We start from the raw sequence: 15209 nt of genomic DNA, 5'->3' as shown, positions 1-15209 counted from the left end.
CATGCTCAGAGGCACTCACACAATCTTTCTTCTCACATTCCATACATGGATGGAACAGGAAGATACCTTAATAATGGGTAAAATGGGGTGTACCCTCTGCCATGCACCTCATAGTGGTTTGCAGAATATAGAAAGGGAAACATGACATCAAAACTGAGGGCTTAAAGTTAATGTGTAAGAGTGAAGCTCAACAGAGCTACCATCAATGGATAAATTCTCTATTGTTGGCACATTCAAGCATGTAATACGGAAGCTGCTAGAGCAGTTTCTCTGTACAATTTTAAGGCTTCTTCACATTTTGTCCAGGCAAATCACTATGGTGAGCAGGGCATAACTGGACTGAGGCAACCAGAGAACTAGGGGGTACACTGGCACCCACAACAAGGAAATAATTAAATAACGAAAATTTAAAATGTGTCTACAATATACATCATATGTAAAGTGTGTACTGTAAAATCCACCTTTCTTCAGAAAATGTATGGCTGGCTTAGCTACTATCTCATCATCCCACGTATTTGGGGCAGTGTGGTAGACAAGTTGATGGCTCATCTCACATCAACTAGCAGGGCAGATTCTACAGAAATATGAGTTGGAATAAGATGATCAGCACAGCTGCATCAAGGGGTGTCCTCTATTAATAAGGAACCTGTGGGAAACTGTGTAGAGGTCACTATGCAGTCAACAGTAAAATTGCACCTTTCTGAGTGGCCAGGAGTGACATATCCCCTACCACAGTGGTCCCTTCAGTTATTCTCAGCTTGCTGAGGGTTGTTGTAGCCTGCCATTCATATCCTAGGCTTTCAAAATGTTATGTTGCAGCTGAGATCTTAGGTCTCTCTCTCCAGTACACATATTCAAGCTTGCCTCTTGCGGTTGCCTCTTTAGCCGATTTGTCAGTTCATTTCACAGAAAACTCACATTGCCCTGTCTCCAGATGAATGTTAGTACTCTGTAGCTGTGTAGGTCATCTACTAAGCCTTGGATGTTCACTTCTGAAATGTACACGGGGTGATATGCCGTTTGTAAGCAGTTCACGTAGTCCCTACAAACCAGTTGTCCTTTGTGGTGATTTTTTCAATAAACTGCAGAGCCTGGCCATGACCAACTCTCCAGTGTGTACACTGTATGCGTGAGGCAGAAAATACATTCTGCATATGAAAAAGCACAACCAAACCTGCCATTAACTTTCAGTCTGTCCATGTACATGCTCGTCAAATTAGGATAGTTGTGGGGAACTGAACACTAGTTACCTGAGGGTGGTGGATCTGCATTTTTCTTATGGCCACAGAAGAGATCCACTTGAATCATAAGGCTGGAGGCATATCGCAGGAGATGCTGAGAAGGAATTATGTACACAGACAAGTGGGGCCCGGTCCGCACATACTGATTCCAATCGTATCTAAACTAGTCTAACCATTTTTGGAGGGTTCAGAATGAGTATGAACAGGTAGTTGTGAAACAGAGTTGACTAACATAGATGTTTAGGCATGTGGCAAATTTAGATTGAATTCTTCACCAAGAGTTGCTGGCACTTTACCCTCAATAGTGGGATTCCAACTTCCAGCAGTATTTTGTGTGTGGGACTCTTCACAGAAAGCACCAGCTGCCAACTGCACACCATTGAAGTGGATAGGGTCTAACAAACTCAGTATTGATGTGGTATTGACTCACAAGCAACACATCCATAGATCAGGTGGGATAAAACCAAAGCTCTGCAAAATTGTAGGAGAGCTGTGCAGTTGGGGCTCCAGGTAGTGCTGCTGAAAAATCTGAGGGTATTGAGTTTCTGCGTGCAATTTGGAGAAATTACTAAGAAACACAAAATCATTCACCATACTGAAACATCTGAAGTTCAATCTTCATACAAAGTCAAATATTATGTGGACACAGTGAAGAATTACATACCACAGACAATGTCAACACAATGAAAACTGTAACTTTGGAGAAGTTTAAATCCTCTTGGGACAAAGTGATTCATAATGTATATAATGTGGGAACTGTTGTGTGTCACAGTAAGTGAAACTAAAGATAAAAGTATCATTTATGGATGGCAGAGTTAGTGTTGGGCAAGGGACATCGAATATCCTTCTGACTTTCTCAAATGAAGTAAGATGAGGTATATCAGTTCATCATCATGTCTCAGTAGAAAATAATTTCAGTGATGACACAGTAGCAAGATAAGAGATGTGGTTTTGAAAACTTTGATGATGCACCAGTGGATGTTGAAGATAAAACTGATATGCTTGGGAAAAAATGTAGTACATTTTAATACAGCTGATGTTCCATTGCTGGAAAATTTGTAATTTATTTGTGTGAAACATATGATCACATGCATTGCATTTGGTAGTACAACAAACACAGCAGAATACAATCTATGTTATAAAAGGTACTGAAGTATACACTAAATTATTTTACATAATAATATATTAAATTTTAGTCTCTATGGTAGGCTCTAGTAGCATTGCTCAGTGAGCTATGATTTTCAATGCATTTAGAATTTTTGAGTAGTTAACAGCTGGGCATTGAAATATTTTGCTCCTTTAGTGTATGGACCATTTGCAATTCTTTTTCAGTCTTTGTCTGCCACATGGTAATATTCTACTCGTACAGAGTTTTGTTCATGAATTTCTGTTTTATGACATGTATATTTCTTGTCTTCTACAGCCAGTACTATTGCTTCATATACATACATAGAACAGACAGTCATTATTTTAAAATCTATTAGTTCCCTGAAAGATGTTCTTTCATCTTTCTTACTTAATATTCTCAAAGCTCATTTCTGCAGCTTAAAAACTCTGCCCAAATGAGGTATTGAAGCCCCAACCAATAATACTGAAGCATTTGGAAGAAAGGGCTGCATGAAACTGAATTGCATTAGGCCTACCCTCATTGTTGGGTGTTGACATATGGAGTTATTCTTCTTGAAACATGTAAGCTGGATATTAGTCTAACAAACACACATTGCCAACTTCTTGTGTCCATAACCGTTTTCTGTCTACACATATACCTACAAACTTACACTCACTGCAGATTTTCCCTAACACATTATATCTTGACAATTGGTACAATTTTGCAAGTACCCAACATTGAAGGAAATTATACTTCTTTTTTGTAAATTGACTTATAATTTTATTTCCTAACTCTGACTTTGCCATATCTATAAAATTTTTTACCTTCATGACAAGGTTAAACACACAATTTTCCCAATAAATTCTGAACCGTCATCTGCATACATTGTAATGAAGATACCAGTTTTGAATTTATTTGGGAACTCACTGGCATATCTTACACAAAGGAGGGCATCAATTATCAATCCCTCATGATCACAGAATTTAATATTCCTGGCCCTTGATGTGTAGCTTTTTAATGTTTCTCCATTATAGTGTGGGATTTTGGTACACTGTCTTCTGTTTTCTAATATGACGTATTTAGGTGCAAAATTTTTCCACTGATGCCATCTCTGGCCAGTTTTGACCAGAGTACCTCTTTATCAACCCTATCAAAAGTCTGTGATAGATCTAAGGAAACCCAAGCTCCTTCCATGCCTTCATTGATTTTCTCAAGAAATTTCAGCATAAATTTTAGTGCTGCTGTCATGGTCCTGCGACCATTTGCAAAGCCCTGCTGAAAATCTCTCAGGAGTTTGTGCATATTATACTACTCTAACACATTTCAGACTGATTTTGTTGATTGACTTGCTAAAAACAGAAGTTGAAGTGAGTGGTCTAATTTTCCACTAACTGTTTATCACCTTTTCTGTAGGGAGGTTTAATGGTGGGTGATTTTAGTCTATCACAGACCACTCCTCACAACTAGAGCCATCAAATGATATGCTAGATTATATTGGCACTGCATAAGTAAAAATGGAGAAATTTCATCCAAGCCAGCAGATTTTATGTTTTTACATTCTCTGATGAGCTGCAAAGTGTGCTTGAATTAAAGTTCAGGGAGTTGATCAGGTTTAGATTAGATTAATACTAGTTCCATGAATCATGAATACAATATTTCGTAATGATTTTCCAATACATGAAATAATTAAGTTAATATAACAACTTATATATTTTTTTAATTTTTTTATTTGTTTTTTTCTTTTTTCTTAATTTATATCTAAAAATTCCTCTATGAAGTAGAAGGAGTTGTGTTTCAGAAATTCTTTTAATTTCTTCTTAAATACTTGTTGGTCATCTGTCATACTTTTGATACTATTTGATAAGTGACCAAAGACTTTAGTGGCAGTATAATTCACCCCTTTCTGTGCCAAAGTTAGATTTAATCTCGAATAGTGAAGATCATCCTTTCTCCTAGTATTGTAGTTATGCACACTGCTATTACTTTTGAATTGTGTTTGGTTGTTAATAACAAATTTCATAAGAGTATATATACTGAGAAGCTACTGTGAATATCCCTAGATCCTTAAATAACGTCTGCAGGATGATCTTGGGTGGACTCCAGCTATTATTCTGATTACATGCTTTTGTGCAATAAATACCTTATTCCTCAGTGATGAATGACCCCAAAATATGATGCCATATGCAAGCAATAAGTGAAAATAGCTGCAGTAAGCTAATTTACTAAGATGTTTATCACCAAAATTTGAAATGAATCTTATTGCACAAGTAGCTGAACTCAAACGTTTCAGCAGATCATCAATGTGTTTCTTCCAATTTAATCTCTCATCAATGGACACACCTAAAAATTTTGAATAGTCTACCTTAGCTATATGCTTCTGATTAAGGTCTATATTTATTAATGGCATCATACCATTTACTGTACGGAACTGTATGTACTGTGTCTTATCAAAATTCAGTGAGAGTCCGTTTACAAGGAAACACTTAGTAATTTTCTGAAAGACATTATTGAGAATTTCATCAGTCAATTCTTGTTTGTCAAGTGTGATTACTATACTTGTATCATCAGCAAAGAGAACTAAGTTTGAGTTGACCTCAGTCGAGGCCCATGAGAAAGACAGGCCGCGGCACAGAAATCACTAATGTAGGCCTGAGTGCCCTCACTCACTTAACTCAGCAGACAAACTGTATTTTTAGACCTGTTAGCTCTCAACTGGGTGTATGTGTACTAACGAGAATTGCATCTTCTACTGGAATCTGCTATTATGAGGTCTCACTTATTACTCGTCATACAGTGAAATTGAAGATCAATTTTCCATCATAAACAGCATTTATAGCATTTAGTCTCATCTGATTAACAGTCCTCATTTCATGCAAGATGTAGAGCCTTATGCAACAGATAATAATTTAGGCATGATTTTAATTTTATTATATCACATTACAGCCATAACAAATTATCAGTAACCTTGTGGACTTACTATCATTGTAGGACTAGTAACAGTAAGACTTCATAGTAGTTACTTCCAGTAGAAGATGCAATTCTTGTTTGTACATACACGTCTAGTTACTAGTTAATAGGTATATAAATGCAGTTTGTGTGCCAAGTTGAGCGAGCTCGGCCTACCTTCGGGATGTACGTGCCATGGTCTCTTTCTTGTGGGCCTCACCTCAGTGTGATTTCCAACATTTACTTTATCTGTAGTACAGAAGTCAGATTCTGCAATGTGTATGAAGTAATCATTAAAAATATTACTTAGCCCCTCTCTATTGGTAACAATATTGTTATTAGATATGTGTTATTAGATTCTAAAGGTGGCACGGGTAAAGTACAGGGAGCAAAAGGCTATTTACAATTTGTACAGAAACCACGTGGCAGTTATGAGAGTTGAGATGCACGTACTGGAAGCAGTGGTTGGGAAGGGAGTGAGACAGGGTTGTAGCCTCTCCCCAATGTTATTAAATCTATGTATTGATCAAGCAAAAAAAAAAAAAAAAAAAAAAAAGGTATTAAAATCTGTGGAGAAGAAATAAAAACTATGAGGTTCGATGACGACATGGACAGTGTCATAGGAGGGTATAAGATGATCAACAAAAGCAAATTGAGGATAATGGAATGTAGTCGAATTAAATCGGGTGATGCTGAGGGAATTAGATTAGGAAATGAGACACTTAAAGTAGTAAAGGAGTTTTGCTATTTGGGGAGCAAAATAACTGATGATGGTTGAACTAGAGAGGATATAAAATGTAGACTGACAATGGCAAGGAAAGCGTTTCTGAAGAAGAGAAATTTGTTAACATCTAGTATAGATTTAAGTGTCAGCAAGTCGTTTGTGAAAGTATTTATGTGGAGTGTAGCCATGTATGGAAGTGAAACATGGACGGTAAATAGTTTGGACAAGAAGAGAATAGAAGCTTTCAAAATGTGGTGCTACAGAAGAATGCTGAAGATTAGATGGATAGATCACATAACTAACGAGGAGGTTTTGAATAGAATTGGGGAGAAGAGGAGCTTGTGGCACAACTTTACTAGAAGAAGGGATCGGTTGGTAGGACATGTTCTGAGGCATCAAGGCATCACAAATTTAGTATTGGAAGGCAGCATGGAGGGTAAAAATCATAGAGGGAGACCAAGAGATGAATACACTAAGCAGATTCAGAAGGATGTAAACTGCTGGAGTATGTACTGGGAGATGAAGCAGCTTGCACAGGACAGAGTAGCATGGAGAGCTGCATCAAACCAGTCTCATGACTGAAGACCACAACAACAAACAACCACATCATCCAACAGTTGTGATGTTACACACTTTGACTTTCTAGCATCATCAGAGATAAATTTGTGCAGTGAGGGAGGAAACACTTATGACTGGATCAGTGGTACTTGAGCTTAGTATCATTGAAGATGATATTAATTCTTTGAAGATAAAACGAGTTTGATGATACTGGCACTGTCAGTAGTGCAGTGCCACAATGTGAATTTTGAGTGGATATCAAGATCAGTCATAATGTTACAACACTGAATTACAGAGTCAAAATGTTTCCACTGTTAACACACAAAGCATTTTTGTGTCAAACCTTACAAATGAATTGTGTTCATTGTTATATTAAGTATCTTCCATGAGCTACATCTGTAAATAATGAGAGTTGAAATTAAAAGCATAAATTTTTAAGAAGAACAATATTAATTCGTCAACTGTTTGCTGGCCTTCATCATCCATAGTTCATGTTCCCTTTTCTCACACAATATACTGTGACATTTAAAAGGAGCAATGCTTTCTAAATATCATGCTGATTTGTGGACATAAGCTTCTCAGTCTCAAGAAAGTTCATGATATTTGAATTGAGAATGTGTTCATGAATTCTGCATCAAACTGATAAGGATATTGGTCTGTGATTTCGTGGATCCATTCTTTCACCCTGTATATATACAAGAGTCACCTGTGCTGTTTGCCAGTCACTTGGGACTTTGAACTAAGCGAAAAATTCATGACAAATCAAAGCTAAGCTAAGCTAAGCAAAGTGCCAATTCCATAATATACTCTTTGTAAAACCAAATTGGGATTCAACCTCGACCTGATGACTTCTCTGTTTTCAACCCTTTCAGTTGTTTCTCTACACTTGGGATGCTTACCACTATGTTATCCATATGGGACATTGTGTGATGATCAAGCAATGGTGTGTTTGTACAATTCTCCCGCATGAATGCTTTCTTCAACACAAAATTCAAAATTTCAGCTTTTATTTTGCTATCTTAAACTGCCACACCGAACTAGTCAATGAATGACTGCAAAGAAGCTTTAACCCTAGACACTGATTTTACATAGAACCAGTATATTCTTAGATCCCCTGACATCTTTTTTGCTACAATGTGACTGTGGTAGTAGTTGCGCACTTCACACACACATCTTTTCATAGACGCATGAATCTTTCGACTAATCTTTGCTTCAGTATTTTCCTGATTTCGGTATTAAAGCCCAGTAGGTCTTTCCCAACCTTAATTCACTTTATAGGCACCTATTTCTCCAGAGCACACCTAGCAATCTGTTTAAACTTTGCCTGTAATACCTCTACAACCATCATAAGGGAAATAAGCAATGTCAATTCATTGCCAAGTGATATACTAACAGCTGCTTACCTGCCATTTCTCCACTGGCCTTCTCGACTGTTTTACACACTGCTTCATGGGTCACAACAAACAAAATCAGTGATTTAAAAGAAATCTCTGAACATAACTGGGCAACCTGCCATTACTGTTGCATTTTTTCTCTCTTACTGTACATTACCTGTCACCTCAAAATCAGCAGTATTAGTATCAGAATTTTGGTGTTCAAAAAACATTTAATATGAAAGAATAACTGAAGTTAAGCTGAAACAGTTTTGGGGACTGGACAATGATAACTGTAGTTGAGTGAAAACTTAGTTACCAGTACATGGTTAATTTGTTAAAAAGTAATTTTCCAGTATTTTCAAGTGTAAAAGATAATGTCCATCTGAGATAAAAGTTTCTAATGTGATAAATATTGACCAAAGGACTTCTTTTAGTAGATAGTGCCATTCATGGAAGTATTGCTGAGTGTGTATACACAGATTTCACTGATGGAAGTACAAGTAAATACAGTGAAAATGCAATTTAAAACAACTGAGCATTGGCAGCATCTGTGGAATATTACAAACAGTAGTAACTTGGCAATAACAACATTCTTCTGAGGTGCAACATTTTCGTTTGGCATTCTATATTAATGAAGAATAGACAAGAAGAATTACCACAAAACTGGAAAACTTTGCCAGGGTTACTTCCTTCTTACAACAGAAGAAATAATGATTATTTGAAGAACTCTCTTGTTGAGGATACTGTTTCAGGTGGTGCCCAAATCAAAGGCTATGGGGCTCACATGCTGACTGAGAAATCATGGTCCATAGAGAGTGGGCAACAGGTTGACTGACACTCTGCCTGAGGACAGCTGGAATTGAGATCTTGGAAGAAAACAGTGGTCAAGTCCACCACTGAACATCAAACAGTACAAAATCCCTACATGAGACTTGTTCAGATTTGCTTCAGGTAACAACATGCACAATAAAATTACTGTAATTCATTAATTGACTAATATCAGGTAGGTACAAATATCCTGATATTTAACATGGTCTCTTGATTTATTTTTCCTTAAACAAAAGTTAATTTTTTATGAAACTGGGATACTGTTTGTGAGTGTCTGCTGTGTAGGGAAGTTCCAGACAGAGAACCCACAAGGACCTATTGTGGTGTCTCTCCTTGGGTCAGACACAATAGAATAACTTGTGAATGTATGAGCTAGTGTGAGGAGTGTTCTCTCACTGTAAGATAAAATCAAGAGCGAACCCAGTGTGGACATTCCAATCTGCATAAAGTGATAACATATTTTCCACAAAGGTTGGTAGTGGTTTTTGCATCCATTCTCAAACTATTAAGGGCAGTAGAAGTTTAGCAATCCCTATCCCAAGCCTTCAGAATTACAAGCTTCCTTGTTTCTTAAGTCAGTACCAACTATTCTGACATCTATTAATTCACTCTTACCCAACTCCTCAGTAAGTTGGTCAGTGAACTCATTCCTGGTATACTGATGTGTCTCAGTCATCATTCGATAACATATTAGCAAAGCCAGCCCTTAATTGTTTCCCAAGCAATTACCAGGTTTGCCAAAAGTATTGTTTCTATAATTATTTCTGTTAATTTCATTATTTGAAAAATAATTTGGCCTGACCTTTCTGGTAGAAAAAATTGTTAAAAAAGGTGGAATTTTTGAACAGATTCAGTTAATTGAATGAGTTAGGTTTTAATTGTCATTTCTGTAACAAACATCAAACTAAGTATACTTATAGTATCTATTATTGTGAGGATATATAAAGACCCGATTTTTAGTCCCAAGACAATCAGACCATGGCCGATTTTTAAACGATACACTTATATTGGTTAGATCAACAACAATGCTTCATCTTAACCATGAAATTAGTGCAACAGAAATAGGCATGTGTTAAAATAATGACAGTGTCTGTTCAATAGTGTCACACATACCATATTATTCTGCATGAACTGTGTGGTTGGGTTTTTACTGCTCATAGATGTTCAGTGGTGAACTATTGTAGCAGTATGCTGATGTCTGCCTGCAAACTATTAATGAAGCTTATCAAAAGTTAACCAATAGCAAACTGGACATATTAACTGTGTAATATTAGGGGGTTGTGAACAGTGCAGTGTGAAACGCAACTGTGCAACTGTAGGCTACATCATTTACAGTACTCAGTGTTGAACTTCCATCCCCAATTTCTCAGCCAGTATAACAACGCAATACTTTGACTCCAAGAACTATCAAAGAAGAAATAAAGCAGGCAAACGTCTCAATGGGGTAGTGCTGGCTAATAACTTGGAGGTAGCACAATGAGCCACACCAAGACAGCAACTTCTAATTGTCATTGGTTCCGTTGGCTCCACAGTAAATGTGCTGCATACATTTGGCGGGGACTGTAGTTTGTAGTTACCAGTGTACAAAAACACATATTGATCACCACTATTAGTTCAGAAGGTGGGTGGTGTATGTAGAAAGGAAATTAATTGATGACACAAATTGTGACTTACCAGAAATAATGCACTTCTGCAGGGGGATATTTAGTCTCAGATGAAAAAAATAGTTAGAGAAATGGATATCAGCACACAAAAGGAAGGTCTATTGTCATCGCTTGGAGCTCCATGCACATGAAAACTGAGTGCCCTGAAAGGAAAACAGGAAGGATTGTGGGGGTAACCATATGCTACTGACAAAACTCACCATTACTGCTTCTTTTTCTCCTAATTCTTCTTTTTCTTCTTCCTCTCCTCTCTCACCACCAGTCTCCTCTCTGGCTGGTTGTTGGGCTCCTGATCGTCAGGGAAAAAAACTGATCAGTTTTGAGATACTGTCAAAATTTAGGCACAAATATATGACAAATAAAAGACAAACCAAGTATGTCTCATCATGGAATAAAATAGCACTAATTGAACAGCAGAAAACCCAAGTTGGAATATTAACAACATTCTGAAGAAGATGGATTGCTATCCACCATAAAGATGACTTGTTGAGCTGCAGACAGGCACAATGAAAAGACTTTCTTGTGTCCACCTGAATGAACATAAGTGTGTGTTTGTTTGTGTGTGTGTGTGTGTGTGTGTGTGTGTGTGTGTGTGTGTGTGTGTGTGTGTGTGTGTGTGTGTGTGTGTGTGTGTGTGTGTGACAAACATGATCCATTCTAAGAGTCGCCCAGTACATTTTCTTTGGGATTTTGCATGCCTCAGTGGTGTCAGACAGCCGTACCATAGATGCAACCACGAAGGAGTATTTGCTCAGAGATTAGACAAAAGTGTGGTTGCTGAAGGGGAGTGCAGCACCCTTTTTGATATTTGAAGGTGCAACAGTCTGGGCAAGTGACTGTTCTGGCCTTGTGACACCAACTTACATGGCCTTGCAGTGCTGGTACAGTGAACAGCTTCATGCAAGGGGAAAACTACAGCCGTAATTTGTCCTTAGGCCATGCAACTTTACTCTACAGTTAAACGATGGCATCTTCTTGAGTAAAACATCCCACACATGTAAATGATCCCCCATGTGGATTTCTAAGTAGGGACTGCTCTGGAAAATGTTGTCAGGAGAAACACAACTGATATTCTACATGTTGGAGGATGGTAAATTGTGTCCTTAAGCTGGGAGGGATGCCTGAAAATTTAAGAAAGTAAATGTATAGCTTAAAGTTAGAATATAATGGGAATTATTGAAGTTCAGTGGCGAGAGGAACAGGACTTCTGGCCAGATGAATACAGGGCTGGAAATATAAATCAAATAAAGTAATGTAGGAGTAGATGTAATAATGAATAAGAAAACAACGAACAACAATTCAAGCAAGCCACTGTGAACAACATTGTTAACAGATTATTGTAGACAAGATACATGAAGCCAAAACCCATTGCTATATCCGAAGCTTACAATCCCACTAGCTCTGCAGATGGAGCAATTGAAGAAATGTGTGGTGAAACAAAAGAACTTATTTGGACAGATAAGTGATACAGAAATTTAATTGTGATGGTGGATGGGAATACAATAGTAGGAAAAGAAAGAGGAGGAAAAATAGAAGGAAAATGTGAACTAGGGAAAGAAATGAAAGAGGAAGCTGCCTGGTTCATTGTTGCACAGACCACAATTTAATCATCACTAAAACTTGGTTTAAGAATCATGAAAGAAGGTTACAGACACTGAAGAGTTGCAGACACCAGCAGATTTCAGATTGATTATATAATTTTGAGAGAGAGACTGAATTATGGGTCCAGATTTTAAGATATATCAAGGTGCACATGCAGATTGAGCAGAATATACTGATTATATACCGCAGATTGTAACTGAAGAAATGGCAAAAAGGTAGGAAATTATGGAGATGGTATGTGAATAAGCTGAAAGAGCCAGAGGTCATTGTAAGTTATGGACGGAGCATTAGGCAATTTAATCATCACTAGGACAGAGGAAAGGAACACAGAACAGGTGTGGACAAACAGTGGCCCACTAGTGGTTTTTGTCTGGCCTCCCAAGACAGAATTTTTTGCAACAATTTATAACTTTCCTGAACTGCAAAGTGGACTACTGCATGCCATCATTTTAAAAGGTGTGACCCTCTGCTAACCTCTGCCTACATAAGAATGGCTCCAAGCCAAAGTTATTGCCCATCCCTGCAGCAGCAGACCAAATGAGTATGGGTTATGAAATGGTGAAGGCAGCAGAAGATCAGTTATGTAACAAGACAAGGCTTAGTAGAAATCTTTTGACAACAGAAGAGAACAGAATTTAATTGATAAAAGAAAGGAAATATAAAAATGCAGCAAATGAAGCATATAAAAGTGAACACAAACATCTACAAAGGAGTGAGAGGCAGTATAAAATTGCTAAGCAGGAAAGGCTAGAGTTCAAATTTAAGGACTTAGAAGCATATGTCACAAGGTGAGAGATCAGCACTGCCAACAGGAAAATTTAAGAGGTCTTTGGAGGTAACATTAGCAGCTGTATGAATATCAAGAACTGAGATAGACAGAAACTACTAAATAAATAAGGTAATACTGCAAGGAGTATAATAGAGGGTCTATACATAGGAGGTGAAGCTGTAAGCAACTTTATGGAAACAGAAGACAGAAGATGGGATGGGAGATATGATACAGCAGGAGGAATTTGACAGAGCAATGAAGGACCCGGGTCAAACCAAGGTCCCTGGAGTACACAACATCCAATCAGAATTACTGATAGCCTTGGGAGAGCAGCCTTGACAAAATAGAACTATTCCATCTGATGAGCAAGGTGTACAAGACAGGTGAAATACCCTGAGACTACAAGAAGAGTGTAATGATTCCATTTTCAAAGAAAGCAGGTACTGACAGGTGAGAGTATTTCATGGCTGCAAAATACTAACACTAATTCTTAGCAGAAGAATGGAAAAGCTGTTAGAATCCAGCCTCAGGGAAGGTCTGTTTGGGTTACAAAAAACAACACTAATGACACAGGGCAATAAATGCTAAAGGAAAACACGCAAAGAAAGAGATGAAACAAATGCTGAGATGGTAGGGAAATTGAAGAACATGAGGGATGTTGTAGAAGGTGACAGCAGGTGGAATCTCTAAGGTGCTAGACATGATGATGCCCCAGCCCTGGTGCCAACCCATCCCAGTCCCCACACCACAGTATGACTGTGACAACACCAGTGGAAGAAGACACATGGAAAGGTGAAACAAAATGGCACAAAGAACCAGGCAACATGTAGGGGAAAGGGGAGGGAGGAGGGCAGAAATCCAGCCCATCCTCACAGCTTTACTGGAGACGTGATACTGGCAGAAGTAAAGCTGTGAGAACGGGGTGTCAGTCATGCTTGCATAGCTCAGATGGTAGAACACTTTTCAGTGAAAGGCAAAGGTCCCGAGTTCGAGTCTTGATCCAGCGCACAGTTTTAATCTGCCAGGAAGTTTCAATAAAGGTATTATTTTTGCTAGTTTTTGGATCCAGTGGCTCCTCCTCCTGGCAGAAGTGTTCAAGGGGAAGGATGTGTTGTGAAGGATAAGGACTAGAGAGAGATTTAGGAAAAGACGCAGAGTTCAGAAAAGTCAGCCTGAACCCCAGGTCATGAGAGGCTTACCAGACAGAATGAGAAGGAAAGCCTCTTTCCTTCTCATGCCATCTGGTCATTGATCATGGGAACAAAACGAAGGTCGTTTCTTCAAGTGCCACTTCTCAGCATCCTCCCACAGTGAAACGAACAGCAGTCTATCAATGATGGTGTCATCATGATTCATGGAGGTTGTGTAATACACTATAGTGCACTCAACAGCATTTGCCACTATTTCGATTCCTTTTTATTTTCTCTATAACCCTTCATTGAAGGTACCATAGAAAGTTTACTAACATTGTTTTTAAATCAATGCTGAATTATATAAAACACTTTTTATTCCATTTAAAATTGTGTTTTTGGAACAAATGTTAATCATGATGAAAATTATGATATATGTAAGTCCTTAAAATAGCACAAAACTACCACAAAAAACTATATGGCATTACCTTCATTTTGAACTGTGTTTGAGAATTTTACTTTGAATGGATTCCAAGATAAGTCTTAGAATCAGGCAATTTTTTAATTATAGCAACTGTGACTCTTAAAGAGACTGGAAGTCCTTTCTTATCACAGTTGTGCATTTGTGGGAGATATTAATGCATGTCCACATTAGGCAACATAAAAATGAACTCCCACAGAAAGAACAATGCTTCCTGCAGTCTGAATTCAAATGTAACAGCCTGTACATGGCCCAGCCATTGGCAGAGAAGAAGATGTTGCATGTAATGTGCAATTTAGTGTGATGGGAGTAAGTGCGGGACAGAAAAGTATTGTGTTGGAAAGGAATTGAAAGTGAAGAGAGAGAAAGACAAGGCACAGGACAGGGGCAGAGGTGGACATGTGACTGGGACAGGAGCTAGTGAAGACTGACACATGGAGGATTCTGAGACTGAAAGCAATGACAAGGCAAAACCCTCTACTTATGTCAGAGAATCTGATATAGTAGCTGAGGGCAGTGATGAGGCGAGAATGCTTGGGAACTCAGATGCCATGGATTATGAAGTGAGGTAATAGCTGAGTATCACTTTCTTGGCAGCATATTCTGCAACTGCGTAGTCAATTTTGCTCTTTGCGACAATTTGAGATGGTCTCTGAACAGCTGTTTGGTGATCAAGTTCAGGTTAAACATGACATGGAAATTACAGCACAGCTGGTATACAACATGACTGATTTTTATGAAAGGCCTTGCCTTTCATCTGGAAAGAATCACTGTCTGCTTAC

At 38.1% G+C, this 15209-nt stretch overlaps 1 protein-coding gene across 1 annotated transcript in view; it reads left to right on the top strand.

The window, feature by feature from the left end:
* Window positions 1–14731, top strand: part of LOC124796220 (CAR1 transcription factor-like) — a 122401-nt gene extending 107670 nt beyond the window's left edge. Inside the window, exon 5 of the mRNA XM_047260311.1 lies at window positions 14627–14731. Within this exon, the coding sequence (XP_047116267.1) occupies window positions 14627–14731 (105 nt within the window). The remainder of the gene's footprint in view (window positions 1–14626) is intronic.
* The last annotated feature ends 478 nt before the right edge of the window (window positions 14732–15209 follow it).

This window comes from Schistocerca piceifrons, chromosome 4 (genome assembly GCF_021461385.2).
Source record: "Schistocerca piceifrons isolate TAMUIC-IGC-003096 chromosome 4, iqSchPice1.1, whole genome shotgun sequence".
NCBI lineage: Eukaryota > Metazoa > Arthropoda > Insecta > Orthoptera > Acrididae > Schistocerca > Schistocerca piceifrons.
This window is presented reverse-complemented; position numbering and strand designations above follow the sequence as displayed.